The sequence below is a fragment of the Lactuca virosa genome, chromosome 5 (genome assembly GCF_052849685.1).
Source record: "Lactuca virosa cultivar CGN04683 chromosome 5, Lactuca_virosa_CGN04683_v6, whole genome shotgun sequence".
NCBI lineage: Eukaryota > Viridiplantae > Streptophyta > Magnoliopsida > Asterales > Asteraceae > Lactuca > Lactuca virosa.
Window position 1 is genome coordinate 284,142,898 of NC_136430.1, and position 27,995 is coordinate 284,170,892.

Genomic DNA, 27,995 nt, shown 5'->3' on the forward strand with positions numbered 1-27,995 from the left:
CTAAAAGCAAGTAAAAATCAACTAAATTCAATAATCAAAAGGGTTTCTGAAAGGTTCGATTCATTTAATCCTATGGTTAATTTTATGGCAATGCAATGGATTAATTGTTATTGGCTACCGACTAAAGTGATTAGATTCACATCCGCTATTACCAATCCTTAGAAAACAAATTAATTTAAGCAGTGATCAAGTGACTAAACTAATGAATTTCCTAGTTTAATTATTCATATTAAATAAGACTTGTAATTAGCTAATTAAATTAGTAATTCAATTAACCCCTTGTTGATGGTTTATCAAACAAACTCACACATTAATTTACCCATTCTCTAGTTAATCCTAGTTTCACATTCACTATTCCTAGGCACATAACAATGTGTTCACATAAATCACATGAGATAAGCAATTAAGAGATGTTCATGCAGCTTAATTACTTAGCAATTAACACAAATAGTTATGGTTAATGCATAAGGGTCTTTAACAAGCTTAATTTAACAAAAATTCACCAAATAACAATCAATCCAAACATAAATTAATCCATAGGAGCAAACTTATCTACCCTAAATAGAAACTAATGAAATTAGTTCATAATTACATCAGATAAACACCTAAAAACGAATTCAATCAATCCAAACATGCTTCTATTCAAAGATAAAGTGGAAAAGTAAACTTATGTTGCCTTAGTCGCCAAGTAATCTTCCAAAAAGCCAGAGGGAGTTTTGGACTCAGAATTCACCTCTATTTATAGTTTTCAGAAAACAGAGGCTACTTGTCGAGTAACCAACCGACTTGCCGAGTCCCCTCGAAGAATCCGTGTACGGCAAGGACTTCGTGTTTTACTTCGCGAACATTCGTGCCTACTCGTCGAGTAGACGTCCCTACTCGCCGAGTACTTCAGGATTTTGGCTCTTTTTCTTCTTTCTTTAATTCACGAGCTTCCAAATACATCTCCTGCATCCTTTTGCTTCCGAGCATATCTTTTGGACTGAAAATACAATTTAAACACAATTAAGCACCTTTTGTCCATAAATTGAAAATAATTAGCCAATAAATAATAAAAATCTATACTAAATATATAGCTAAATATGCACATATCAAAATACCCCACACTTGACTTTTGCTTGCCCTCAAGCAAAACTGAATTTTAGCACACTAATATATTACATAAGACAATCCCAATTAAACCTAGCCATTATGCCAAGACCGCAACGCATGCATTTGTGTCAAAAATTTTCCTAAGGACCCCCTCAATTCTAAATACTCACAATCCTCATAAACATTCGCCCGTTTCTTTTGAACAATGCTCATTTTATGCATCCCTCCGAATCCATCCGCAGAAAACTTCCTAACCTCAAGGTATTTTTGGTCAAGCAACCCGAGCATACATAATCTAGAAAATTACAATTTTTCGATACCACTATGGAGCTCTTTTGGAATTCTTCACTTCTTGGATATTTGATCTTGATTTCTTGAAATTCACCACCTTTATGATTTTTGGTATCTTCTACTTTTGAACTTTTTAGAATTTTGATCTTCAAATTTACACTTTAATAGCTCCAAAACTCTTTCAACTTTTTCTTGTAATTCTCTCTTTTTTTCACATGTAACACACTTTTTTTTCTCACTCAAAACCTACATGCTTAAGCAAGGGTGCTCCACTTCAACCTTTATTAGTTAAAGTATTAGTTTTCCTGGATAAATTTTGTCACACCCCCAAACCAAGGATGGCGGAAACGTCGGGGGGTGGAGGACGTCATGTATAGTATCACAACAACGAGTATAATAGTGCCCAAAGTAAATACAACCATCATAAATATAATTGAAAAAGTTATACAATAGTTTGTGTTACATGTTTCCAATCAATTACACTTATGATGACAAAAATGAAATGTTTGACGATTTAACGTCCCATCCTCAAAAGCGGTTGATTTCCTGTTTCACTGAATTCCTGAGAATACAAGTAGTTTGAAAAAGTGTCAACAATTAAGTTGGTGAGTTCATAAGAGTTTTATTTGAGAAAGAAGTCGTTTTCCTTGTAAAAAGCGATAGAGTATGATTTCAGAAAATTCAATATTTTCTTTATTAAACGCTAGATGAACTCTCCTATGTCATGCAATAATGTACCCTAGAAGGACCTGCAAATTCCTTCTACAATCACCCAGTGTATATAAGTTATATAAAATTTAAGTTAAATAAACTGTCGAATATAATGGGTCTGCCCTAGGTCCACAACCAAACAAGGAACAGGAAGTAAGGCGGGCCCACCAATTCTAGGTCGATTGCGACTAGACTCTTATATAACTCTAGCATATACACTTAGCAATTATAGCTGAAGTCTAACAATTCTAGATGAAATGTAGTTTTGATAGAAATATGTTTCCAAAGAAAATCTAATATTTTCCTTATAAAAAGTCATGTAGTCTTAAACGTCAAGACAGAGAATATGTGTGTGTTTTGTACTTATAATGTTCATAATGGTAATGTATTTCCAAAGAAAATCCAATATTTTCCTTATAAAAAGTCATATAGTCTTAAACGTCAAGACCGAAAATATACAAGTATTTTTCCATACTTAAAGTAATACATGCGAGTTTAAATCGGCATAAACTCGTTTAATTTAGAAGTAAAATCCCTTTTCATTTTAGAATTTTTCCTGTAAACTTGAAAGATTGTTAACTCCCTATGTGAGTCGCTATAACCATACTACGACAGAATAACCTGCTGCGACGTTCTTCAGGCGTCGGAAACGAAATGACATTTGTCACCCCCGATCGGCCGATCGAACTTATGCAAGCAGCATGGATGTGGGTTGTCAATCCCAATATAGATCTATACACAATTATCATGCTCTCCTTACAAGAGACTCTGGTTATAACTAATTCAGGATTTTCTGTGGTACTTAAGAGTACCCCGAAGGAGAATGTCTCACAACTTACGTTAACTAGTTTACATATAGTTTTGAGTATAAAACCTCTTCCGTGGAGGAAGTGAAATCACCTTTTATGAAAATACATTTGTGATATAAATCCATAAACTATTACTATTATAGTTTATCAAGTAGTATATGAAAAACCCATTTGTTTTGAGAGTAAAACCTTTTCCATGTAGTATGCTTTTATCGAAAATTCATAAACTATACTTAATGTAGTTTATTATATGTGTTCGAAATGAATGGAGGAAAAACCTTAACATGAGTGACTAATTTCTGTTCATGATGATAAACTAACAAGAATGCATCAAAACATTGAGAAACTTATCGTTATTCACTTTGCTCAACATACTACAAAGTGTTGTTAATATGGTAAACTATGTAACTAGTTTTTATCCTTTCTGCACGGTTTTGAAATCATCATAGAAAAATCATACGAAGTCGAAAACTAACTCCGTAAACTCTGAGAGTTTAGAAAATGTGTCTAGTTTACTCATAATTTTTATTATGATTTTTAGAAGTCTCTAACTTATGTGAAAGTGTTCATAATCACAGAGTGGTCCGAATTCGTTTCTGAAATGATAGGCAGTTTTGTAAAAATCACCATAAATCGTAGAAAAATCATATGGAGATGTGAAAGTAGTCATTTTAAAGGTATAAACCTGAACTAGTTGCATATTAAACAGTTTTGAAAGATATTAAGTTTAAGTTGGGTAAAACAGTTCGTGAACAGGTCACAACTTTTCTGTTGTAATCTGTCAAGTTAAGTTTTGAATATGTTTTGGTGTTTTAACTTGTATTCCCCCCCCCCCCCCTCTGAAAACTGAAGAAAACTAGAAAATGTAGGGGTATGAACTCACCTTGAGTGATTTCTTGAAGAGTGGAAGGTTGAAGATGATGAGTTTCAAGTCTAGATCATTTGATGAACACACGAAGTTTTGGATGATCCTAAGAACGATTTTTTTTTTTGTGTGAAGATATGAGTCGTTGATCCAAGAGTGTTATGAAAACATATAATAACACTTGAGTTAGAAGGAAATACTTACCAATAAGTAAATAAATGACTCGAGAATACATCAAAAGTGTGGCTGAAAGTTGAGAGAAAAGAGGCCCTCTTGATGGTTTAAAAGTGTATAATGTTTGATGGTGAAGCAAATGATCAAGGAAATCTCAGGCATTTCCTTATATGGAGGGTTGCTGGAGCAACTGGCTAGAGTGAAGGGATGTTTGCCTTGGTTTGTGTGATGTGGATAAGGTTGAACCAGTGAGAAAGTGACACATAGGAGGCAAGTGGGCACACTTGACCCACTTGTGGTGTAGAATATTCTTCTTATTATAAAATAATGATTTTTAATTAATAAATCCTTGAAAAATAATTAAAATAATAGTTCTGGGGGTTAAAAATGATAAAAATATGAATTAGGTGAAAAAAATCCCGTCAAAAACGGGTTTAGGAGGCGAAAGTAGTCAAAAACCGGCATTAGGGACCGAACCTGCGAGGTTCGGCTCTAAGGAGCTAAGAACCGAGAGTAGGGAAAGGAAGAACCGAGAGTAGGGAAAGGAAGAACCGAGAGTAGGCCGAAGGTCCGAAGTGAGGGTGCAAGGGTCCGAGGTCTCGCATGGGGGCCGAACTTCGGTCCTCGCTGCTGGCTTCGGTCCGAGGAGCTTCTGACACTTTCGGTTCTGACACTTTCGGCTCCTAAGAGGAGTTTCGGTTCCTAAGAGGGGTTTCTGTTCCTAAGAGGAGTTTCGGTTCCTAAAAGGGGTTTCTGTTCCTAAGAGGAGTTTCGGTTCCTAAGAGGAGTTTCGGTTCTATATGGCTGTTTTTCGAGAAATCTTTCCGTTTTGCGTGATTTTTGACCAAGTTAAGGGTCGGGATGACCCGGATGACTATAAAAAGTTTGAGAGAGATTTTGGGAGAGATTTGGGAGAGATTTCACATACTTGGAGAGATTTGGGAGAGATTTCACATACTTGGAGAGATTTCACATACTTAGAGAGATTTCACATACTTGGAGAGATTTGGGAGAGATTTCACATACTTGGAGAGATTTCACATACTTAGAGAGATTTGGGAGAGATTTCACATACTTGGAGAGATTTGGGAGAGATTTCACATACTTGGAGAGATTTCACATACTTAGAGAGATTTGGGAGAGATTTCACTTGCTTGGAGAGATTTGGGAGAGATTTCACATACTTGGAGATATTTGGGAGAGATTTCACATACTTAGAGAGATTTGGGAGAGATTTCACATGCTTGCAGAGATTTGGGAGAGATTTCACATACTTGGAGAGATTTGGGAGAGATTTCACATACTTTGAGAGATTTCACATACTTAGAGAGATTTGGGAGAGATTTAACCTTAGCCATTATTATCGCATAATCTCGCAAATGCAAGGTTCGCGAACCCCGTTATGCTTCGTTAATGATCGTTTTAAGTCCCCGAAAGGGTCCTTAGTCGTGTTTTGATGCGTTTAACTCCCTTTTTAGGGTTTTTACATTGTTAACACATAGATTCTTCGAGACACTTGAATTTTTGACATAAAGATGCACATTTTTATACATAGAATAACTTTCTAACACACGAGTACAAGTAAAGTTTGACTGGTTTGACTTGTTGACTTTGACTTTGACTTTGACTTGAATTTGACGGTTGTCAAAAATTTCTGGTACACGATGCTAAACATATTGCGTCCCTCAAACTAAGCGAGGTTGTGTTTTTGTCCCATGATTTCACTAGAATAAAGGGGGCCACAAATGCACTATAACGTATATAGGCTCAACTAAACATTTGGGTCCTCATAAAATTATCAAACACAATACTAGCATGATGACTAATTGCTTTTTACCAAATTTTCTAAATTAAGTCCTTGCAATTTTAATGCAAAATTTTGAAAAGTAAGCCTAAAATTAGGATTCTAAATAACTAACATAACCAACCCCCTACCCCACACTTAATTCATGCAATGTCCCCATTGCATGTTATGCATGATAAAGAACATAAAAGTAAAGAGTGAATTGGAACAAACTCCCCCGGGATAGCAGTCATGAGGTTAATTTTCTTCATTGAAAGCTCCATCTTCAATTGACTTTAGACATGGGAACAGCTCACCCATGTCTTGGGTGTCAAATCTCGTGTGGTACAGCTCCAAATATGTAGGAAAATAGTCTCGAAAATCTTCAGGAATTAATCTTCAAAGAATATGAGCAAAGCCCGTATCATATGTGGTCAAAATCCAAGTTTTGGTAGTGGAATATTGAGTGACTCGCCGATTCACTACGGCTGCTCGGCGAGCAGAAGGGCTTTTAGCAGAAAATTTGTGGTATCGCAAGAGGACTCGCCAAGCCCAACTTATGCACTCGGCGAGTGCAACGCTGAGTGATAAATAAATCTTCTGCTTTTGAGTCCGTTTCTGATGTGATTGGGTATGACAATTTAGTGTCTCTCCTTCATTTTTCTTCAATAAATAACACTCTTAAACCCTCTTTGATAACGGACTCGACCTTAAACTCAAAAAACTTGCACATTCTCATCTAGACCCGACCCTTACTCTAGCCTTGACATTTGAGACTCTTGCATGCATCCTAGCTTAAATCTGAAAAAATAAGAGCAAACACAAGTGATAAAAAAAACAAACTCCTACTTTAACGTCCTAAAAGTTCAAAACCCACAAAACAAATAAAAACAGTTTTCAAACATCCAAATTAAAAACAAAACAAAACATCAATCTTCATCCTCCTCTTCGTTTCCTCTTCGTTTCCTCCAGTTCCACTTCCACCAGCTTGGTTCCTTCTTGCTTGCACTCTCTCCTCCCAACTTGGCACATAGGGAAATCTGGGTCCGGGCCTTGGTGCGATATTCATTTGTTCAAATAAATAAACAAATGATTTGTTGTTCTAGTTCATGCTTCTTCCAAGGTTGTCCTGGTACCTTCTTGCCTCCATGTTGTACCAGTCCATGGGTAACTCTCCATCCACTGGAATGACCGGTGGGTCTTCTCGGACGGGCTCTCTTCTTTGCCTTACCCTTCTTCCTGGCTCCTCGGGGTCTAACACTACATCTGCATTCGGGATTCCAAAATGTCCCCCACCATAATCCTCAATGATCCTTTCCCTCCTGAATAATGTGGTGCTAAACGGAGGAGAAGGAATCATTGTCAATACCCTTGCTGCACCTTGATCCAAGATCCCATACGACCTCGCCAGCTTCGTAACAAACATGCCCCCGTTAATTCTGGAAGTGATCCGCTCCTTAACCGCCCCCTCTGCTAAATATTTTACCAAAGAATATGGCAAATTACAGAAAACATCGGGAGTGATAATGCTCCACATGTAGAAAATGTCAAGAGTAGGGACCTTATCATCACCCTTTCGCATGTTAATAGTACTTGCGATTAGACGATGTATCAGGCGATGATTGGGGAACAGATACTCCCCTCTTGAGCAGACGATGGAATTTAGACCCGGTTGGCTATTGTGTTCCACCAAGTAGATGCAATCACCTCTTCGGGCAAGTCCTTGTGACAATGTTCCAAGAATGTTTCAAAGTTTTCAGACATGATCACATTTTGATCATAAATTCCCAATCTCCATGCGAGCTCCGCCATGCTGCACTGATGCACTTTGGGCCTTTCGAATAGCTTTCAAAACACCTATTGGTACTACACCATATATGCTAGTTTATGGAAAGAATTGTCATTTACCGGTTGAAATAGAACACAAAGCCTATTGGGCTTTAAAGCTGTGTAATTTTGAGTTGGCTAAACTTCGTACCAACCGGTTGTTGCAAATGAATGCCCGTGAAGAGCTTAGAAATGAGGCCTACACAAATTCCTTGATATGCAAAGAGAAGACCAAGAATTGGCATGACAAAAGATTAAAGGGTAATTAGGACCTTCATGAAGGACAAAAGGTGTTACTTTTCAATTCAAGGTTAAAACTTTTTCCGGTCAAGCTAAGGACACGATGGGATGGTCCATTTGTAGTGAAGCAAGTTTTTCCACATGGAGCTATTGAGCTTATATCAAAAGATGGAATCCCTTTCAAGGTTAATGGTCATAGAGTGAAGAGATATGAAGAAGGAATCACAAAAGATGAAGGACTTTAAGAAGGGCTGCTTCTGGGAGGAACTACAGAAACTTAAAGCGGGAAGGAGTCCGGCTAATAACTCCTTAAAAAGAAGCGCTTCCGGGAGGCAACCCGAGTTTAGAGTTTGCTTTCTTTTTACCTTTCTTTTTCTTTTTACCTTCATTTTTTCTTTAGAACTGCTATTTTCAATCTTCTTCCGTGATTAAAATGATTGCTTGAGGGCAAGCAATGTTCAGGTGTGGGGTTGGTGGCATATAATTGAAAAACTCAAAATTTTATCAAACAGGATGAAAAACTCGTCGAGTCCCTATAGCTGCTCGGCGAGTCCATTTGGAAATTCCCGAAAAATGCAGATTCGCGTATCTGCTCGGCGAGTAGGAACTTCTACTCGGCGAGTACATGTATTTACCCGAAAAAAATATTTAATTTACATTCTATAAATAAGGGATTTTAACCCTAATTGGTAAAACACCATTTCACAAGCAGCCACCAGCCGCTCGATGGGCATTTCTTCTCTCAAGTCTTCATCTTCAATTTCTTGTGTTCCTTGCATCTTCAACCAAAAAGGTAACGTTTTTCCCACTTAATCTTGTTTAAAGTTCATGTCTTGGGTAGATTTGTGGCTGTAATCCATGAAAAATCCGATTTTGGGGTTTACTCCAATCCTAGGGTTTTGATTTTTAGGATGAATTAGGTTGTTTTAGATGAAATTTCTTGCAAATTTATGCTTAATAGACATACCAAGACAAACCCCTGGACTAATTTGTGTGTTTGGATGGTTGATTTCACCTGAATCAGAATTAAAACACGGACCGACTCGCACAGTTCATCCTGCTCGTCGAGCAGGACTTCTACTCGGCGAGTCCCTGGACTAAGTTGTGGTGTTCTTGGTTTTATTTTGCAGAGAATATGTCTAGGCGTGGACAAAGTTCAAGGGGAGGCGGTTATGGGGACATCCCATGGCTGAATTTTCCTCAAATAACCTCCAAATCTTCACTCGCACGTACGAAAAACAAGCTGGAAACACTAAAACGAAAGGAGATTTATGTCCCCAACGCAATCGACTGGCATTGGATGGGTCAAGCCGGGTTGGAGGAAGAGTTGAGTCCTTATTTGGTCAAGTCTTTCGAAAATGATGGGATGACAAGAGTTTGTGACGGTTGGAGTCGATTGTTCAAGATTCAAGAGCCAGTTTACCAAGAAATCTGCTGGGAATTCTTTGCTACCATCTCCTTCCGAGGCGGTGATGATTATTATAGTCCAAATGTTATTACATTTTGTCTTCAAGGAGAAGTGCGCCAGTGCAGCATGGCGGAGCTCGCATGTAGATTGGGAATTTATGATCAAAATGTGATCATGTCTGAAAACTTTGAAACATTCTTGGAACATTGTTACAAGAACTTGCCCGAAGAGGTGGTTGCATCTACTTGGTGGAACACAATTGCCAACCGGGTCTACATTCCATCGTCTGCTCAAGAGGGGAGTATCTGTTCCCCAATTCATTGCCTAATACATCGTCTAATCGCAAGTACTATTAACATTCGAAAGGATGATGATAAGGTCCCTACTCTTGACATTTTCTACATGTGGAGCATTATCACTCCCGATGTTTTCTGTAATTTGCCATATTGTTTAGAAAAATATTTAGCAGAGGGGGCGGTTAAGGAGTGGATCACTTCCAAAATCAACGGGGGCATGTTTGTTACGAAGCTGGCGAGGTCGTATGGGATCTTGGATCAAGGTGCAGCAAGGGTATTGACAATGATTCCTTCTCCTCCGTTTAGCACCACATTATTCAGGAGGCAAAGGATCATTGAGGATTATAGTGGGGGACATTTTGGAATCCCGAATGCAGATGCAATGTTAGAGCCCGAGGAGCCAGGAAGAAGGGTAAGGAAAAGAAGAGAGCCCGTCCGAGAAGACCCACCGGTCGTTCTGGTGGATGAAGAGTTATCCATGGACTGGTACAACATGGAGGCAAGAAGGTACCAGGACGACCTTGGAAGAAGCATGAACTAGAACAACAAATCATTTGTTTATTTATTTGAACAAATGAATATCGCACCAAGGCCCGGACCCGGATTTCCCTATGTGCCAAGTTGGGAGGAGAGAGTGCAAGCAAGAAGGAACCAAGCTGGTGGAAGTGGAACTGGAGGAAACGAAGAGGAGGATGAAGATTGATGTTTTGTTTTGTTTTTAATTTGGATGTTTAAAAACTGTTTTTATTTGTTTTGTGGGTTTTGAACTTTTAGGACGTTAAAGTAGGAGTTTGTTTTTTTTATCACTTGTTTTTGCTCTTATTTTTTCAGATTGAAGCTAGGATGCATGCAAGAGTCTCAAATGTCAGGGCTAGAGTAAGGGTCGGGTCTAGATGAGAATGTGCAAGTTTTGAGTTTAAGGTCGAGTCAGTTATCAAAGAGGGTTTAAGAGTGTTATTTATTGAAGAAAAATGAAGGAGAGACACTAAATTGCCATACCCAATCAGATCAGAAACGGACTCAAAAGTAGAAGATTTATTTATCACTCAGCGTTGTACTCGCCGAGTACATAAGTTGGGCTCGGCGAGTCCTCTTGCGATACCACGAATTTTCTGCTAAAAGCCCTTCTGCTCGCCGAGCAGCCGTAGTGACTCGGCGAGTCACTCAATATTCCACTACCAAAACTTGGATTTTGACCACATATGATACGGGCTTTGCTCATATTCTTTGAAGATTAATTCCTGAAGATTTTCGAGACTATTTTCCTGCATATTTGGAGCTGTACCACACGAGATTTGACACCCAAGACATGGATGATCTGTTCCCATGTCTAAAGTCAATTGAAGATGGAGCTTTCAATGAAGAAAATCAACCTCGCGACTGCTATCCCAGGGGAGTTTGTTCCAATTCTCTCTTTACTTTTATGTTCTTTATCATGCATAACATGCAATGGGGACATTGCATGAATTAAGTGTGGGGTAGGGGTTGGTTATGTTAGTTATTTAGAATCCTAATTTTAGGCTTACTTTTTAAAATTTTGCATTAAAATTGCTAGGACTTAATTTAGAAAATTTGGGAAAAAGCAATTAGGCATCATGCTAGTATTGTGTTTGATAATTTTATGAGGACCCAAATGTTTAGTTGAGCCTATATACGTTATAGTGCATTTGTGGCCCCCTTTATTCTAGTGAACTCATGGGACAAAAACACAACCTCGCTTAGTTTGAGGGACGCAATATGTTTAGCATCGTGTACCAGAAATTTATCTAGGAAAACTAATACTTTAACTAATAAAGGTTGAAGTGGAGCACCCTTGCTTAAGCATGTAGGTTTTGAGTGAGAAAAAAAAGTGAGTTACATGTGAAAAAAAGAGAGAATTACAAGAAAAAGTTGAAAGACTTTTGGAGCTATTAAAGTGTAAATTTGAAGATCAAAATTCTAAAAAGTTCAAAAGTTGAAGATACCAAAAATCATAAAGGTGGTGAATTTCAAGAAATCAAGATCAAATATCCAAGAAGTGAAGAATTCCAAAAGAGCTCCATAGTGGTATCGAAAAATTGTAATTTTCTAGATTATGTATGCTCGGGTTGCTTGACCAAAAATACCTTGAGGTTAGGAAGTTTTCTGCAGATGGATTCGGAGGGATGCATAAAATGAGCATTGTTCAAAAGAAACGGACGAATGTTTATGAGGATTGTGAGTATTTAGAATTGAGGGGGGTCCTTAGGAAAATTTTAGACACAAATGCATGCGTTGCGGTCTTGGCATAATGGCTAGGTTTAATTGGGATTGTCTTATGTAATATTAGTGTGCTAAAATTCAGTTTTGCTTGGGGGCAAGCAAAAGTCAAGTGTGGGGTATTTTGATATGTGCATATTTAGCTATATATTTAGTATAGATTTTTATTATTTATTGGCTAATTATTTGCAATTTATGGACAAAAGGTGTTTAATTGTGTTTAAATTGTATTTTCAGTCCAAAAGATATGCTCGGAAGCAAAAGGATGCAGGAGATGTATTCGGAAGCTTGGGAATTGAAGAAAGAAGAAAAAGAGCCAAAATCCTGAAGTACTCGGCGAGTAGGGATGTCTACTCGACGAGTAGGCACGAATGATCGCGAAGTAAAACACGAAGTCCTTGCCGTACACGGATTCTTCGAGGGGACTCGGCAAGTCGGTTGGCTACTCGACGAGTAGCCTCTGCTTTCTGAAAACTATAAATAGATGTGAATTCCGAGTCCAAAACTCCCTCTGGATTTTTGGAAGATTACTTGGCGACTAAGGAGACTGCTGGAGACCTGAGGAACGTGAGAAGAACCCTAATCCTCAATTCTAAGAAGATTAAGGCAACATAAGTTTACTTTTCCACTTTATCTTTGAATAGAACCATTTTGGATTGATTGAATTCGTTTTTAGGTGTTTATCTGATGTAATTATGAACTAATTTCGTTAGTTTCTGTTTAGGGTAGATAAGTTTGCTCCTATGGATTAATTTATGTTTGGATTGATTGTTATTTGGTGAATTTTTGTTAAATTAAGCTTGTTAAAGACCCTTATGCATTAACCATAACTATTTTCTATTAATTGCTAAGTAATTAAGCTGCATGAACATCTCTTAATTGCTTATCTCATGTGATTTATGTGAACACATTGTTATGTGCCTAGGAATAGTGAATGTGAAACTAGGATTAACTAGAGAATGGGTAAATTAATGTGTGAGCTTGTTTGATAAACCATCAACAAGAGGTTAATTGAATTACTAATTTAATTAGCTAATTACAAGTCTTATTTAATCCGAATAATTAAACTAGGAAATTCATTAGTTTAGTCACTTGATCACTGCTTAAATTAATTTGTTTTCTAAGGATTGGTAATAGCGGTTGTGAATCTAATCACTTTAGTCGGTAACCAATAACAATTAATTCATTGCATTGCCATAAAATTAACCATAGGAGTAAATGAATCGAACCTAAACAGAAACCCTTTTGATTATTGAATTTAGTTGATTTTTACTTGCTTTTAGCTGTTAGTTAAGTTTCAGTTAAGTTTCTAGTCTTGCAAAACTAGAGAAAACCCTTCTATTTTACTAATTGTTTAAGATAATTCTAGTAGTTAGATTAATTTCCATTCCCTGAGTTCGATACCCTGTTTGCTAATTTATACCACCAATTGACAGGTCCACTGCCTTTTGTGTATCAAATTCATAATTAAAAGTAGGATAAAACCAGTGCATTTTTATACACATCAACATCAAAAGTAGCAAAATAAAGACAAGGCTCTATACGCCCCGTCTTCTCAAAAGTCTGCCGAGGTACCTGTCTACGGATTTCCTGAGAATACAAGCAGTTTTGAAAAGTGTATCAGCATAAAGCTGGTGAGTTCATAAACATGCTTTTGTAATGAAAACCTGTCTTTGAATCTATATGAAAATGTTTGTATGTTTTCCAAGAAAATCCAATATTTTCTAACATGAGTGATTGTTACTGTATTCTGTAGTAGTGTGTAATGCATTAGTTTGTATGTCTGATTACCACCAGCTGTATTGTATCACATTGTTTCGAATGAAAATCCCTTTGTATGAAAACTCTGGCTATCACCAGTAATGTAGAGAATGTTGTGTTTGAAAACCCTGGTTATCACCGGTATGTATAGTATGAACTAGTTTTATTAATGAAAATAAAACTTAAGAAGAATGAAATATTGTAAACAATAAGATTAGTTTATACTATTGTGAGTCGTATAACCATACTTGATATGACCTAGTGACCTTTACGACGTTCTTCAAGTGTCGTATAAATGACATTTGTCAACCCAGGCATGCCTGCCTAACTGTTGCTAGCAGTTTAGGTGTGGGATTGTCAGTCCCGAATAGATCTATTCACAAATCTCACGCTCTCCCTCCAGGAGACTCTGGTTATACTATGGTAGGATTTAGTCTATACCCCATTAGGTACAATTGAAGTGTTGTCTCACAATCCTGTATTAACTAGTTTACGTGTGGTTCTGTAGTGTTCCTTTGTATTTGAATCCGTGTTTATACTTTGTAGAGTAATAATTATACTTAAATAATTATTTATCGTTGTATTGTTGAAGACCGAATGTAGTAATGAATATCATAAACTAAATCTGTCATAGTTTTTATATTTTGCAATGTATAGCTTTGAATCTGTAAAACTGTGTATTGAAAACCCCAAACTATACCTACGATAGTTTGCATGAATGTAGTGTACTTGATTCGTGTATTGGTCTGAAAACTATGCAATTATGGTTGTATGTTGAAAATGTCCCTTATGCTCAGCATGTTACAAAAGGGATAGAATATCTAAATATTTTATAAAACATGGAAATCTTTTGGTTGTATCAATTGCATAAGTTTTAAACATGTTGAAATTCTTTTGTATATAAGTTCACAAAATCATTTGTGTTTGGCTTGTATCCCCACTGAAAACGTTTAAAAAAACTAGTAAAAGCATAGGGGTATGAACTCACTGTTTGTTGTGTGCAAGCGTCGAATCAACGAACTGAAAATGAAGACCCTCGAGTTGTTGTATGTGGCACTTAACGGAATCCTAATAGCAATTAAATACATATGTGTATCTAAATTAGCGATTTCGTTAGATAAAGTGTTAGAAAAACACTTGCTTTTGGTTAAGGAATGTTACCGGGACTTGATTCAATCGGGGAAAACGAATTTTCAGTCTAATGCACCACTTAGGAAGAGTTTACAGCCGTGAATGGGGTTTACGGTCGTGAAGGGAGTTTACGGCCGTGAACTTCCTCTTGAAGGGTTTACGACCTTTGGAGGTTTGAATTGTGTACGGCCGTTAACTGGTTTACGGTCAATGAAGATTTGCAGATTTGAAGGGTGTACGGTCGTACACTCAAGAACAAGGGTGTGGGATTCGATGAAAAACGTGTTCTAGATGCTCCAAATCGACTCCCAAAGGTGTTTCCCGATGATTTTCGGAAGAAAAGAGGGTGTTTTGAGAGAGAATGAGAGAGTTTTTGGCCAAGAAGCTTCAAATGAAGGTGGGGGTCCTGTATTTATAGGCCAGGGGTATGGTCGGTGGTGGGGGTCCACCCGGAACCAACCGCAAACGGGTTTACGGCCGTAAACTCGCTCATGCCGAAAACTAGTTGTTTTTCGAGAAAATTAGGGTTTTTCGCGCGATTTTTGGTTCCGACTCGTATAAAATTTTAATTATATAAAAACGTAATAATTTTCCAAACCAAGGAATTTGACGGAAATCCAATAAAATTCAAATTTTATTAACGGAAATCGGTTAAAGGTAACGGAAAAAGTTTCGGGTTGTCACACATTGTACCTTTACCAAAGGTACTTCCTTGATCCGTAGAACCTTCACATTCCTCTCCAGTACGGCCACGGGTCTCTCTATGTAATTCAGGCGCTCGTTGACCTGTATGTCCTCCAAGGACACTACTGCTGCCTCATCTAATACGCACTTCTGCAATTGTGACACATGGAAGGTGTTGTGGATCTGACGAAGCTCCTCCGGTAGCTCTAGTCTATACGCCACCTTGCCAACCCTGGAAATGATCTGAATGGACCAATGTAGCGGGGACCCAGTTTCCCCCTCTTCCAGAAGCGGATCACGCCCTTCCAGGGCGAGACCTTCAGGAGTATCATATCTCCGACCTGGAACTCTAATTCTGATCGACACCGGTCGGCGTAGCTCTTCTGTCTACACTGTGCGGTTTGCAACCCCCTACACTCCATCCTACAAGGTCCTATCACTTTGTGCAAATAGTTTCAAGTCCCTAGAATGGTTTTACATCACTTATAGTGGTGAAACATCTTCATTTGACTCGTTTAAGTGTCATTACATGCTATTAGGATCGAATCGTGTTCAAGGCTTCACTTGAACACCCGGCTCTTCGTATCGATCCTTCAATCAAACCACTTACCCGAGGTGAGTTCATACCCCTACATTTTCCGTGTTTTTAATGTTTTCAGGGGGGGGAATACAAGCTAAACATAAATGTTTTCAAAACTCATGCAATTCTCATACTTTAACCCTTTTGTACTGTGTTGAGCATAAGGGACGTTTTCACTAAAATTGCATAGTTTTCCGGACTCGCTATTCACTACGTTATACATGCAAACTATAATCGGTATAGTTTGGGATTTTCTAAACATAACAAGTACAGAAACTTTCACTACTAAACATATGCACTAAAACAAAAATAGTTTACAGTTTACATCAGTACTTTATCATGGTATTCATAACTGTAATTATCACTACATACGGTATACATACGGATTTACACTATGGTTGAAAGCTACTACACTACATGTAAACTAGATTGTACGATACAGTGAGGCGCTACTTCAATACTGTACCCTTAGGTGTACAGGGATAAATCCTATCATAGTATAACCAGAGTCTCCTGGAGGGAGAGCGTGAGATTTGTGAATAGATCTATTCGGGATTGACAATCCCACACCCGAACTGCTAGCTACAGTTAGGCAGGCATGCCTAGGATGACAAATGTCATTTAACTCGACGCCTGAAGAACGTTGGAAAGGTCTCTAGTCATATCAAGCATGGTTATACGACTCACATTATGTATAAATCACCCTTAGTTTACAACCTGGCACTCTTCAATGGTTTTATTTATGCTAAATAGAACTAAAATACAATATGCATACTGGCTAAAGCCAGGGTTTTCAAATAGAACTGATTATGCAATGGTTTCACATACAATAATACTTATACTTCATGATTAGTTTTAGCTAGTCACATGAGGTAGTATTTTCGCATATCACTACAGTTTTCAGTAACGAACATTCATGGTTTTGTACGGAATCGATAACGTTACATTTTCACTAAAGAAAATATCGGATTTTCTTGAAACTATACAAACATTTCTGCTAGCTCATTAACAAGTTTTCATTTCAAGCTACTGCTTATGAACTCACCAGCTTTATGCTGATATTTTTCAAACTGCTTGTATTCTCAGGAAATCAGTAGACAGGTACCTACTGGACTCTTGGAGGAGTTGAAACAATAAGAGTTTATGTTTATATTTATGATGTAATCCAAACAAGTTTCAGACGATTTCCAAATTGATTTAAACATTTTTATTTAAGTATTCAATGTAATGGTTGCATTGCTATGGTTGCTATTATACATTGGTTGTGATGCTATACATGACGTCCTCCACCCCAGAACGTTTCCGCCATTCTGGTTTTGGGGTGTGACAGATTGGTATTAGAGCCCTTGTTTATAGCGAACTAGTATACCGAACCTTACATGGTATACAACTATAAACACTAAAGGGGCCTAAGTGCTCTACACTAAAAGTATACTTTCAAAAATATAAGTATTTTTATAAAAAGTATACGAGCATGCATACGTAACAGAATTTGTGTCATTAATGGAACAACGCAAAAAGTATTTGGATGTTGGGACACTGCGGTCAAACGTAGGCAGTTATGTAATCATGTTTCGGGCGAATATAGTCTGATCAGCTATATTCAGTCAAAACATGACCAACATGTGCTTGGGAGTGACGATGGTGTTACAGCAGGCCTAAAACTTACCAAAAACTTTCATCATAAAATACTATAGGAGTATTTTGCTAGAGCCAAATTCAATGAAGAGATTCATTCTTAGCATTGCTACCTGTCTATTTCGTAGTGATAACCTTTTTGCATTAGTAACCTTCCTGTGCTTATCGCTTGGTAGAATGCTTTCATTATCAGGATGAGATATATCATGTTTTATATATCTTGAGGACTTACCATCCTCTTCTTCCTTATTGTTTCTAGAAGAAGATGCCTCCTCGACCAAGACCCAACAGAAGGAACGACACTCCACCGCCACCACCACCACCCCAGTTCGACCCCGTCATGTTCTAGGCAGCAGTTACAGCCGATGTAACCGCAGCAATGGCACAAGTGAACTCTGGTGGGGCTGGAGGTGGAACCGACCCACAAAGACAGGACGGAAGTCAGGGACAACAAAAGGAGTGTTCCTACAAGGACTTCATGACCGCAAAACCCAAGTCCTTTGATGGAAACGGAGGAGTCATCGCTCTGACTCGATGGTTCGAGAAGATCGAATCCATCTTCGAAATTTACGCCTGTTCCGACGCAAACAAGGTGAAGTTCGCCGCCTGCACCTTCACCGACAGAGCCTTGACCTGGTGGAATGGTCGAGTCAAAACCCTAACCCTGCCAGTGGCTAACGCCATGGGTTGGGAAAGACTGAAGGAACTCATGCTGGCTGAATACTGCCCGAGGGGCGAGGTGCAAAAGTTGGAACACGAACTTTGGAACTTGAAGATGAAGGGTTCTGACATTGTTGCCTACACTGCTAGATTCTGTGATCTGGCGCTTCTCTGTCCGGGAATGGTCACCCCAGAAAGCAAGAAAATCGAGAGGTACATCTGGGGACTGACGCAACCAACCAAAGGAAAGGGCTTGGCTGCTAGACCGACTACATTTGAGAGCGCCAAGGATCTGGCACAGATTCTGATCGATAATGGGGTTGACCTAGATGAGGTGACAGTTGTTTCCGAGCCACAGAAGGAAAGTGATGGGAAGAAGAAGAAATCATGGAACAAGCGGAAGGGTCAGTCTTCGCAGGAGCCCTCCAAGAAACTACAAACAGTGGCAGTTCATGTTGTTACTGCTCCTGCTGCTTCCCCAGCTACTGTTCCAACCACCCAAGCTCCTACCGGTGTCTATGCAGGGAAACTTGTTGGATAAGGTGTATAAGTCCATAACTATTTCTGGTATGTACTTGACCCGACCCGGCATGGTCCATTTGGGTTGCATGGCACCATGCAATTGGATAAACTAAAATGAGAGAAATAACACTTATGGTTTATTAATATATTATAAGTTCTAATATATTAATAATATTATTTAATTAGTTTGATCAAGAATTAATTTAGAATTAATTAAGTGATCAAAAGATAACTAATTAAATATATTGGTAGATTATGTAAATCTTCCATATCTTATATAGTGGGCTAAGAGGCTCCATGGATTATCAAGTTGGGTTCCACCCATAGGATGCTCCATGGATGCTCCATGGGAGTTACAAACCCATGGGTCATGGAAATGAAGAGTCATGACACATTAGGGTTTACATGGTGTAACCCTAGATGTGTCAACACTATATAAGAAACCCATTCTCCACCAAAATCAGATACACTAAGAAGAAGAGGGCTAGAGCCGATTTTGCAAGTGTAAGATTCTCTCAAAGTTTACTCCTTTGCATTTGGTGTTGTGTGAAGCATTTGAGGCATCACACTTGGGGTGCTAGGCTCACAAGGTTTCAAGGATCATAATCAACAACAAGGTAAGTTATTCTATCTTTCATTCAAGTTAAAAAATGTTCCCCATGTATGCTAGATAGGAATATAACCTTGGAATTCAACTTTGCATGATTATTAGACAAACATAGATCCAAGGTTATTAGGGTTGCATGTACACTTAGGAAGTGTTAGAATGCTCAAAACCCATCAGTGGTATCAGAGACTAGGTTTGTTTGTTTTTTTTTTTTTTGTGCAAACAACTTGAAAAAAAAAATCTTTTTTCTGTTTTCTGCTCGTATGAAAGTTTGCACATTTATTGCTGGAAATGGACTAGAAACATTACCCTAAACTGTTTTGATGTTTTAAAGCTTGTTTTAGATGGTGTAATGTTTATGCTAGTCCATTTACAATGGCAATTATTAAAATTACAAGTTTTTTTTTAAGTGTAATTTTTGATTCTTGAAAGTGTTCATATTCATGTTCTTGAACTTATGAAGATTAGATGATCATAGGAATTGTTTGTAACCTTCATGGTAGTTTAATTCATGATCATAATGTGTTTTAATGGAGTCCATAACTTGTCCTCAAGTTATGGAAAACCAAAAGTCTCACTTTTATTAAAGTCATTAAAAGAACACAAGAGTTATAAAAATGAAGAGTCTTCATTTTTATTACTCAATTAATTCATAAGTTATAAGAAATGAAAAGTTTTGGAAGTTTACAAAACTTGCCCTCAAGTTTTGGAACATGTAAAGTCTTGATTAAAACTTTAGTTCCAACCCTTAGAATTTTAAAAGTTAAAATTCAACCCTTATACTTTATAATATTATAAGTTACTAATATATATATGTATAACAACAAGTCGTCTTACCGCTAGTACGCCTCATTCACGAAGCCGGCCTATAAGGGGGGTATAAGGTTGTTGCCTATAAAATGGCAACTTAATGGGTGTCCACTCTCACCCACCGCTTCCTTGATCGGTGGAGGGTCGTTAGCCGAACGGGTAAGACAAGGACTTATAAATTCTCATTAAAAGTATGATGAATATTATAAAGTAACTAAATGCTTTTATTAAATTCCCAATCTTAGTTACTTTAGGAAAATGTGAATAAGGTGCTAATCCATGAAATTACACTTTACACTTTGTTTAAGTCGTTGGTGGAGCGTGTGTGGTTAACCGGCACACTAACTTGGACTTAACAAGGTAGGTAAAGGGTGACTTAAGGTTTACCATAGCATCGGTGGAGCGTGTGTGGTTTACCGGCACATCGATTGAGTGATAAACCTTGAGGGTACCAAGTGATTTGCATGGTTACTTCACACCTCGTTTTGTGATCCTCGATATCCCAGTCACAAAACTTGGAGGGCACACTCGAGATTGAAACATGCCTTTGAAAAGTTCATTGAATCTCAAAAGAATCTAGGAATTTCTAAGAACCAATTAAAAACCTAATATTTATATTTCGTTTTTCATGGTGGAAATTGGTGAATCGTCATTCACCTACCTTTCAAATATGTTATAGCTTGGATTACGGCATACCTCTTCTAAGTTATAATATATTGTGATTGGATCCTAGCCTTAATATTACATTTGAGTGTTTTATTAAGGACTCTCTTAATATCTAAACTAATCTTGTTCTCTTCTTTCAGATGTCTTCAAACAATGCTGCTTCTGGCTCTAATCCTAATGGCTCCTTTACCCTTATGAACTTGTGTGGGAAAGTCACTTTTGATGGATCCAACTTCAATGAATGGATCAGAAACATCAGGATGATTACCCGCTACGAGGACAAAGAATATGTCCTTGACAAGGAGCTTAAGGAGATTGATGAGACCACTGCAACTCCCCAGGAGATCGCTGACTTCCGGGCACATGAAAGGGATGCTACAAAAGTGGCATGCATCATGTTGGCCACCATGACAGCGGAACTCCAAAAGTCCTATGAGGACTTCTACCCTTTTGAAATGCACCAAGATCTGATGGAAAGATACCATCAAAGTGCACGACAAGATAGGTATGAAATCATATGCTCTATCATAACAACCATGATGAAGGACGGGGAATCCGTCACGAGCCACATGCAGAAAATGCAAAGGTATGTGGATCGGTTGTTGAAGCTTAATGTGAACTTCCCTGAGGAGCTTGCAATAGATATCATTTTGCACTCCTTACCATCGTGCTATGATCAATTCTGCATGACATATCACATGAATAAGGAAGAGGTCACACTCAGCAAACTTCAGGGACTCCTCAAGACCGCAGAAACAGGTCTTAAGGGTAAGTCGGTTGTTAACACTCCTACTCCAAACTCCGCCCCGGTTTTGGCAATCGGGAAAGGTAGAGGGAAGAAGAGGAAGAGCTCTTCGAAGGGTACCAAGGCTAGGACCCTTGATGGCTCTTCTTCAAGTGGAACCAAGAAAGGTTTCGTCACTCTTTCTTCTGACCCAAAAGAGGCTGAATGCTTCTATTGCCATGAAAAGTCACATTGGAAGCGGAACTGCCCAAAATACCAGCAAGATGTGAAGGATGGGGAAGTTAAACCCAACCATGCAGGTATTTACACTATCTTATCTAATAACTCACCCCATTCTAACTCTTGGGTCCTTGATACCGGTTGTGGTATTCATATCTGTTCTGATTTGCAGGGACTAAGAAGAAGTGAGAATGTGGAGCATGGAAGAATAAACTTAATCATGGGGAATAGGAAAGCTTTACCTGTCACCAAGATTGGAGTTTATACTTTATTGCTAAGTAGTGGGTTTAGTTTAGATTTGAATAAGTGTTGTTATTCGCCAGAAATGGCAAGAAACATTATTTCCTTTCATGCATTGTATAAACAAGGTTTCACCTTTTCATTTGATAATGAAGTTGGTTCGATTAATGCTTTCTTTAATAATGTTCTTTATTTTAAAGCATTACCTTGTGATGGCGTGTATGAAACTGTATCTGTGGTTGATAACTTAGGAAATAATGAATTGTGTATTGATTCTGTTAATAATAATAACTTGGATAAAGCATCATTATGGCATTGTCGTCTTGGACATATAAGCAAGAAACGCATAGGCCAACTCCAAAAGGATGGAGTATTGGAGTCATTTGACCTAAAGTCAGATGATAGTTTCGAATCATGCTTACTTGGAAAAATGACAAAGTCACCCTTCACAGGTTCTTGTGAGAGGGGTGAAGGTTTGTTGGATCTTATACACACAGATGTGTGTGGGCCCTTCAAACATGCCACAAGGGATGCTAATCGTTATTATTTGACTTTTACTGATGATTACAGTAGATATGGATATGTCTACTTAATCAAGCATAAGTCAGAGACTTTTGAGAGGTTTAAAGAGTTTAAACAGGAAGTCGAGAATCAATTGGGCAGGAACATTAAGATGCTTCGATCCGATCGAGGTGGTGAGTATCTTAGTTCAGAGTTCCTCGACTATCTTAGGGAATGTGGGATTGTCTCACAATTGACACCTCCCAGGACACCGCAGTTGAATGGTGTAGCTGAGAGGCGTAATCGAACCTTGTTGGATATGGTTCGTTCCATGATGAGTCGAGCTTCGCTACCAATCTCATTTTGGGGGTATGCCTTAGAGACTGCCGCCCATATCCTTAATCTAGTTCCCACAAAGAAAGTTGCCAAAACTCCTCATGAGATGTGGACTGGTAAAGTACCCAAACTAGACCACATTAAGATTTGGGGTTGCGAGGCTTTCGTGAGACGCGAGACTCATGATAAGCTCGAACCTCGAAGTGAGAGGTGTATTTTCATCGGCTACCCACAGAAATCCTTTGGTTACCTCTTCTACAGACCTAGTGAGAATGTGGTCTTTGTAGCTAGGAGGGCTTTCTTTCGAGAGAGAGAGAGTTCATAAGCCAAGGAGACAGTGGGAGGCAAGTTGACCTTGAAGAAATTCAAGAGTCAAGTGGTGAAGGAACTTCAAACCCTAGCACTCAACTTGAGGAGGAAACTTCTGTTGAGCCAATTGACAAGTCTGTACCTCTGAGGCGTTCCACAAGGGTTAGGAATGCACTTGAGCATTACTATGGATTCCATATTACTGCGGAAGGTGATACACTTATCAGTGATGAGACACTGATAGGTCTGGATGAACCTAACAGTTACGCGGAAGCCATGGCAGGCCCTGAGTCAGCCAAGTGGAAAGAGGCAATGGACATCGAGATACAGTCCATGTATGACAATCAAGTTTGGAACTTGGTTGAGAATGTACCAGGTCGTAAGACTATAGGGTGCAAATGGATCTTCAAGAAGAAGACCGACATGGATGGTAATGTACACACTTATAAGGCACGACTGGTTGCAAAGGGTTTCTCACAAACTCCGGGAGTTGATTATGATGAGACCTTTTCTCCAGTGGCCAAGATTAAGTCTATTAGGGTTCTGTTAGCCATAGCCGCATTTCATGACTATGAAATATGGCAAATGGATGTCAAAACCGCTTTCCTTAATGGAAAGTTGGTTGAGGATGTTTACATGAGTCAGCCAGAGGGTTTTGTCAACACAGAGTACCCTAATAGAGTGTGTAAGCTTGAGAAATCCATTTATGGGTTAAAGCAAGCACCTCGCAGATGGAATCTTTGCTTTGATGAGAAAGTCAAGGAATTTGGCTTTTCTAGGAGTGAAGATGAATCTTGTGTATATGTCAAGGCTAGTGGGAGTATAGTTAGCTTTTTGGTATTGTATGTGGATGACATACTACTCATAGGAAATGACATCCCAACTCTGCAGGAAGTTAAGTCCTGGCTTGGGAAGTGTTTCTCTATGAAGGACCTAGGAGAAGCTGCCTATATTCTAGGGATAAGGATCTTGAGAGACCGGAGTAAAAGACTAATTGGACTTAGTCAGAGTACCTACTTGGATAAGGTGCTGAAGAGATTCGGCATACAGGACTCCAAGAAAGGAGAGTTACCCATCCAGAGTAACGCCAGATTGAGTAAGACACAAAGCCCTAGTACTGAGGCTGAGATAGCAGAAATGAGTCGAATACCTTATGCTTCGGCTGTAGGATCGATCATGTATGCTATGATGTGTACTCGACCTGATGTAGCCTTTGCTTTGAGCATGGTTAGCAGGTATCAGGGGAACCCTGGCAAGGCACACTGGACTGCGATAAAGAATATCCTCAAGTACCTACGGAGGACTAAGGACTGGGTCCTTACCCTCGGTGGGAGTGAAGACTTGAGAGTTGTAGGGTATAGTGATGCTAGCTTTCAGACTGATAGGGATAATTTCCGCTCTCAGTCAGGCTGGGTCTTTACCTTAAACGGAGGAGCAATTTCTTGGAAGAGTTCCAAGCAAGAGACAGTGGCTGATTCAACTTGCGAATCAGAGTATATAGCAGCTAGCGAGGCAACAAAGGAGGCGATATGGCTGAAGAACTTCATTGGAGACCTTGGAGTTGTACCAGCTATTAAAGAGCCAATGGAAATTTTCTGTGATAGTGAAAGTGCAGTTGCCTTAGCCAAGGAACCAAGGGATCACGGGAGATCCAGACGGATCGACAGAAAATACCATTTCATCAGACATCGAATAGAAGAAGGACTCCTCGTGGCAAAGAGGGTATCATCGGATGAGAATCCAGCAGATCCCCTCACGAAGGGACTGACTCGGGTTAAGCATCTCCAGCATGCTCGGAGCATAGGGCTGAAGGATGATATTAGATTTAGTAGTTAGATAACCTTGAAATTTGTAAAGTGTAATTGACATTAGATGATGAATAAAAGGTGTTTTATTTATGAGTAAAGTGTTGCTATCTCTTGTCGATCGTTTACTATATTTCTTTTGCATGTTTTGACTTCCAGAATAATTATGTTTGGTATATCATATTATTCGAACCTCCACAGTCGGTCATATGTCGGAAGTAGGTATGAATCAAGACTGTCATGATTGGTTGCAGAGGTCTAAGTTGTTGGACATGGCTACAACACTCATGAGTGCTCATAAGTTCTGAGCATTGGACTCAACCCACGCTCACTGGAATCACTTCATGGAATTTATCGCGAGTGATCGTGAGACGGTAATATCATATAAGTCTTCAAACCTAGAGATATGATTTGTTACTTATGAGTTGGTTATGCATTGATTGTACGTTAACGCATTGGTAACTCGATGTTATAAAACGTGCTTTTGTGTATAATTCAATGAGTGGTAGAACAAACATATGAGTCGAAGTTTATCTGTTCCTTCTTGGATTAGAAGCGGATATCTGGGCCCCTCGATGATTTTGTTTTGACCTATGTACCGGGCCCGGTCAGAACTAAGTTGATGTGTTCAATTAAGTTCTTTGTCAAACAAATCGGAAATCGGGAAACAAACTGCTGGACACAAAGTAAGACACTGTTCCATGTATTTGTCCGACTGATATCTAGAACAAAGGATTATATGATCACTTATCTTAAATGGCGTATCATCATCTTCTCAGTTCCGAGAGACCTTGAAAGAGCTACGATTGCCGATCGGTTCCTGAAGTATTGCTGTTATAGTTATTAGACTTATCCAAGTGGGAGACTGTTGGATAAGGTGTATAAGTCCATAACTATTTCTGGTATGTACTTGACCCGACCCGGCATGGTCCATTTGGGTTGCATGGCACCATGCAATTGGATAAACTAAAATGAGAGAAATAACACTTATGGTTTATTAATATATTATAAGTTCTAATATATTAATAATATTATTTAATTAGTTTGATCAAGAATTAATTTAGAGTTAATTAAGTGATCAAAAGATAACTAATTAAATATATGGGTAGATTATGTAAATCTTCCATATCTTATATAGTGGGCTAAGAGGCTCCATGGATTATCAAGTTGGGTTCCACCCATAGGATGCTCCATGGATGCTCCATGGGAGTTACAAACCCATGGGTCATGGAAATGAAGAGTCATGACACATTAGGGTTTACATGGTGTAACCCTAGATGTGTCAACACTATATAAGAAACCCATTCTCCACCAAAATCGGATACACTAAGAACAAGAGGGCTAGAGCCGATTTTGCAAGTGTAAGATTCTCTCAAAGTTTACTCCTTTGCATTTGGTGTTGTGTGAAGCATTTGAGGCATCACACTTGGGGTGCTAGGCTCATAAGGTTTCAAGGATCATAATCAACAACAAGGTAAGTTATTCTATCTTTCATTCAAGTTAAAAAATGTTCCCCATGTATGTTAGATAGGAATATAACCTTGGAATTCAACTTTGCATGATTATTAGACAAACATAGATCCAAGGTTATTAGGGTTGCATGTACACTTAGGAAGTGTTAGAATGCTCAAAACCCATCAAAACTACCTTTGTGCAACAAGTGTAACTTCCATCATCACGGACCCTGCCATGAGTTGAGTTGCAACAGCTGTGGGAAGAAGGGTCACACAGCTCGATACTGCAAGGTGCCAGCCCAACCAACCAACCAGGTTGCGGGAGCAGGTGCGGGTTAAGCTTGTTATGGATGTGGAGAGGTTGGGCATTTCAGGAGAAACTGCCCCAAGGCAACAACTGGTGTCAATACAGGAAGAGTTTTGGCGATGGGCCAGGATGAAGCGATCGCTGATCCTACCATTGTTACGGGTACGTTCCTCCTTGACAACTCTTATGCATGCATTCTTTTCGATTCTGGTGCGGAGAGAAGTTTTGTTAGTCATGCATTCAAGCATCTAATCAAATGTAAATCCCAAACTTTAACCGAAACGTTCACCGTCGAAATGGCTAACGGAAAGAAAGAGAGCGCTAACGACATATTCATAGGCTGTACTCTTACCCTAGACAATCACTCCTTTCCCATCGATCTTATGCTGGTATCCATCAAGAGCTTTGATGTCATCATCGGCATGGACTGGCTGAGCTCCAATCGTGCCGATATTCTTTGTTTCGAGAAAGCTATCCGTCTCAATCTTCCCTCTGGTGAAACCCTCATGATTTACGGAGATAAGCTTAGCTCGAACCTTCGTATCATCTCGTGCATCAAAGCTCAGAAGTACCTGCGGAAGGAATGTCATGCGTTCCTAGCTCATGTTGTTGATGAGACTCGAAAGGGTAAAGACCTCGAGAGTATCCCCGAAGTCTGCAACTTTCCTGATGTCTTCCCTGAAGACCTCCCAAGAATTCCTCCTGAGCGTCAAGTCGAGTTTCGTATCGACTTAATCCCTGGAGCTACTCCTGTAGCTAAATCTCCTTATCGTTTAGCGCTGGCAGAAATGCAAGAGTTATCCAGCCAGCTCAATGAGCTTATCAGCAAAGGGTTCATAAGGCCGAGTTCCTCACCCTGGGGAGCTCCGATCTTGTTTGTGAAAAAGAAGGAGGGATCCTTTCAGATGTGCATTGATTACCGAGAGCTGAATAAGCTGACCATCAAGAACCGATACCCCTTACCCAGAATCGATGATCTCTTTGACCAACTTCAGGGAGCCAGTTATTTCTCAAAGATAGATCTAAGGTCAGGGTACCATCAGTTGCGAGTTCACGAGAATGATGTGCCCAAGACAGCATTCCGAACTCGCTATGGACACTACGAATTTGTAGTGATGCCCTTTGGTCTGACCAACGCACCGACAGTATTCATGGATCTGATGAATCGGGTGTGCCGCCCTTTCCTGGACAAGTTCGTAATCGTGTTCATCGACGATATACTTGTCTATTCTCGGAGTGAGAACGATCATAAACAGCACTTGAGGCAGGTGCTGGAAACATTAAGG

At 39.0% G+C, this 27,995-nt stretch overlaps 1 protein-coding gene across 2 annotated transcripts in view; it reads right to left on the minus strand.

Annotated features, from left to right (window-relative positions):
* Positions 1–627: 627 nt before the first annotated feature.
* Positions 628–27,995, minus strand: part of LOC145114409 (replication factor C subunit 4-like) — a 56,852-nt gene continuing 29,484 nt past the window's right edge. Inside the window, exon 7 of one of the 2 annotated variants that reach the window (XM_079050407.1) lies at positions 628–982. In XM_079050407.1, coding sequence (XP_078906533.1) covers positions 926–982 — 57 coding nt within the window. In that variant the 3' untranslated portion in view covers positions 628–925. Of the gene's footprint in view, positions 983–1,792; positions 1,946–27,995 lie in introns of those variants that run through there. The other variant, XM_079050408.1, reaches the window with a different exon arrangement.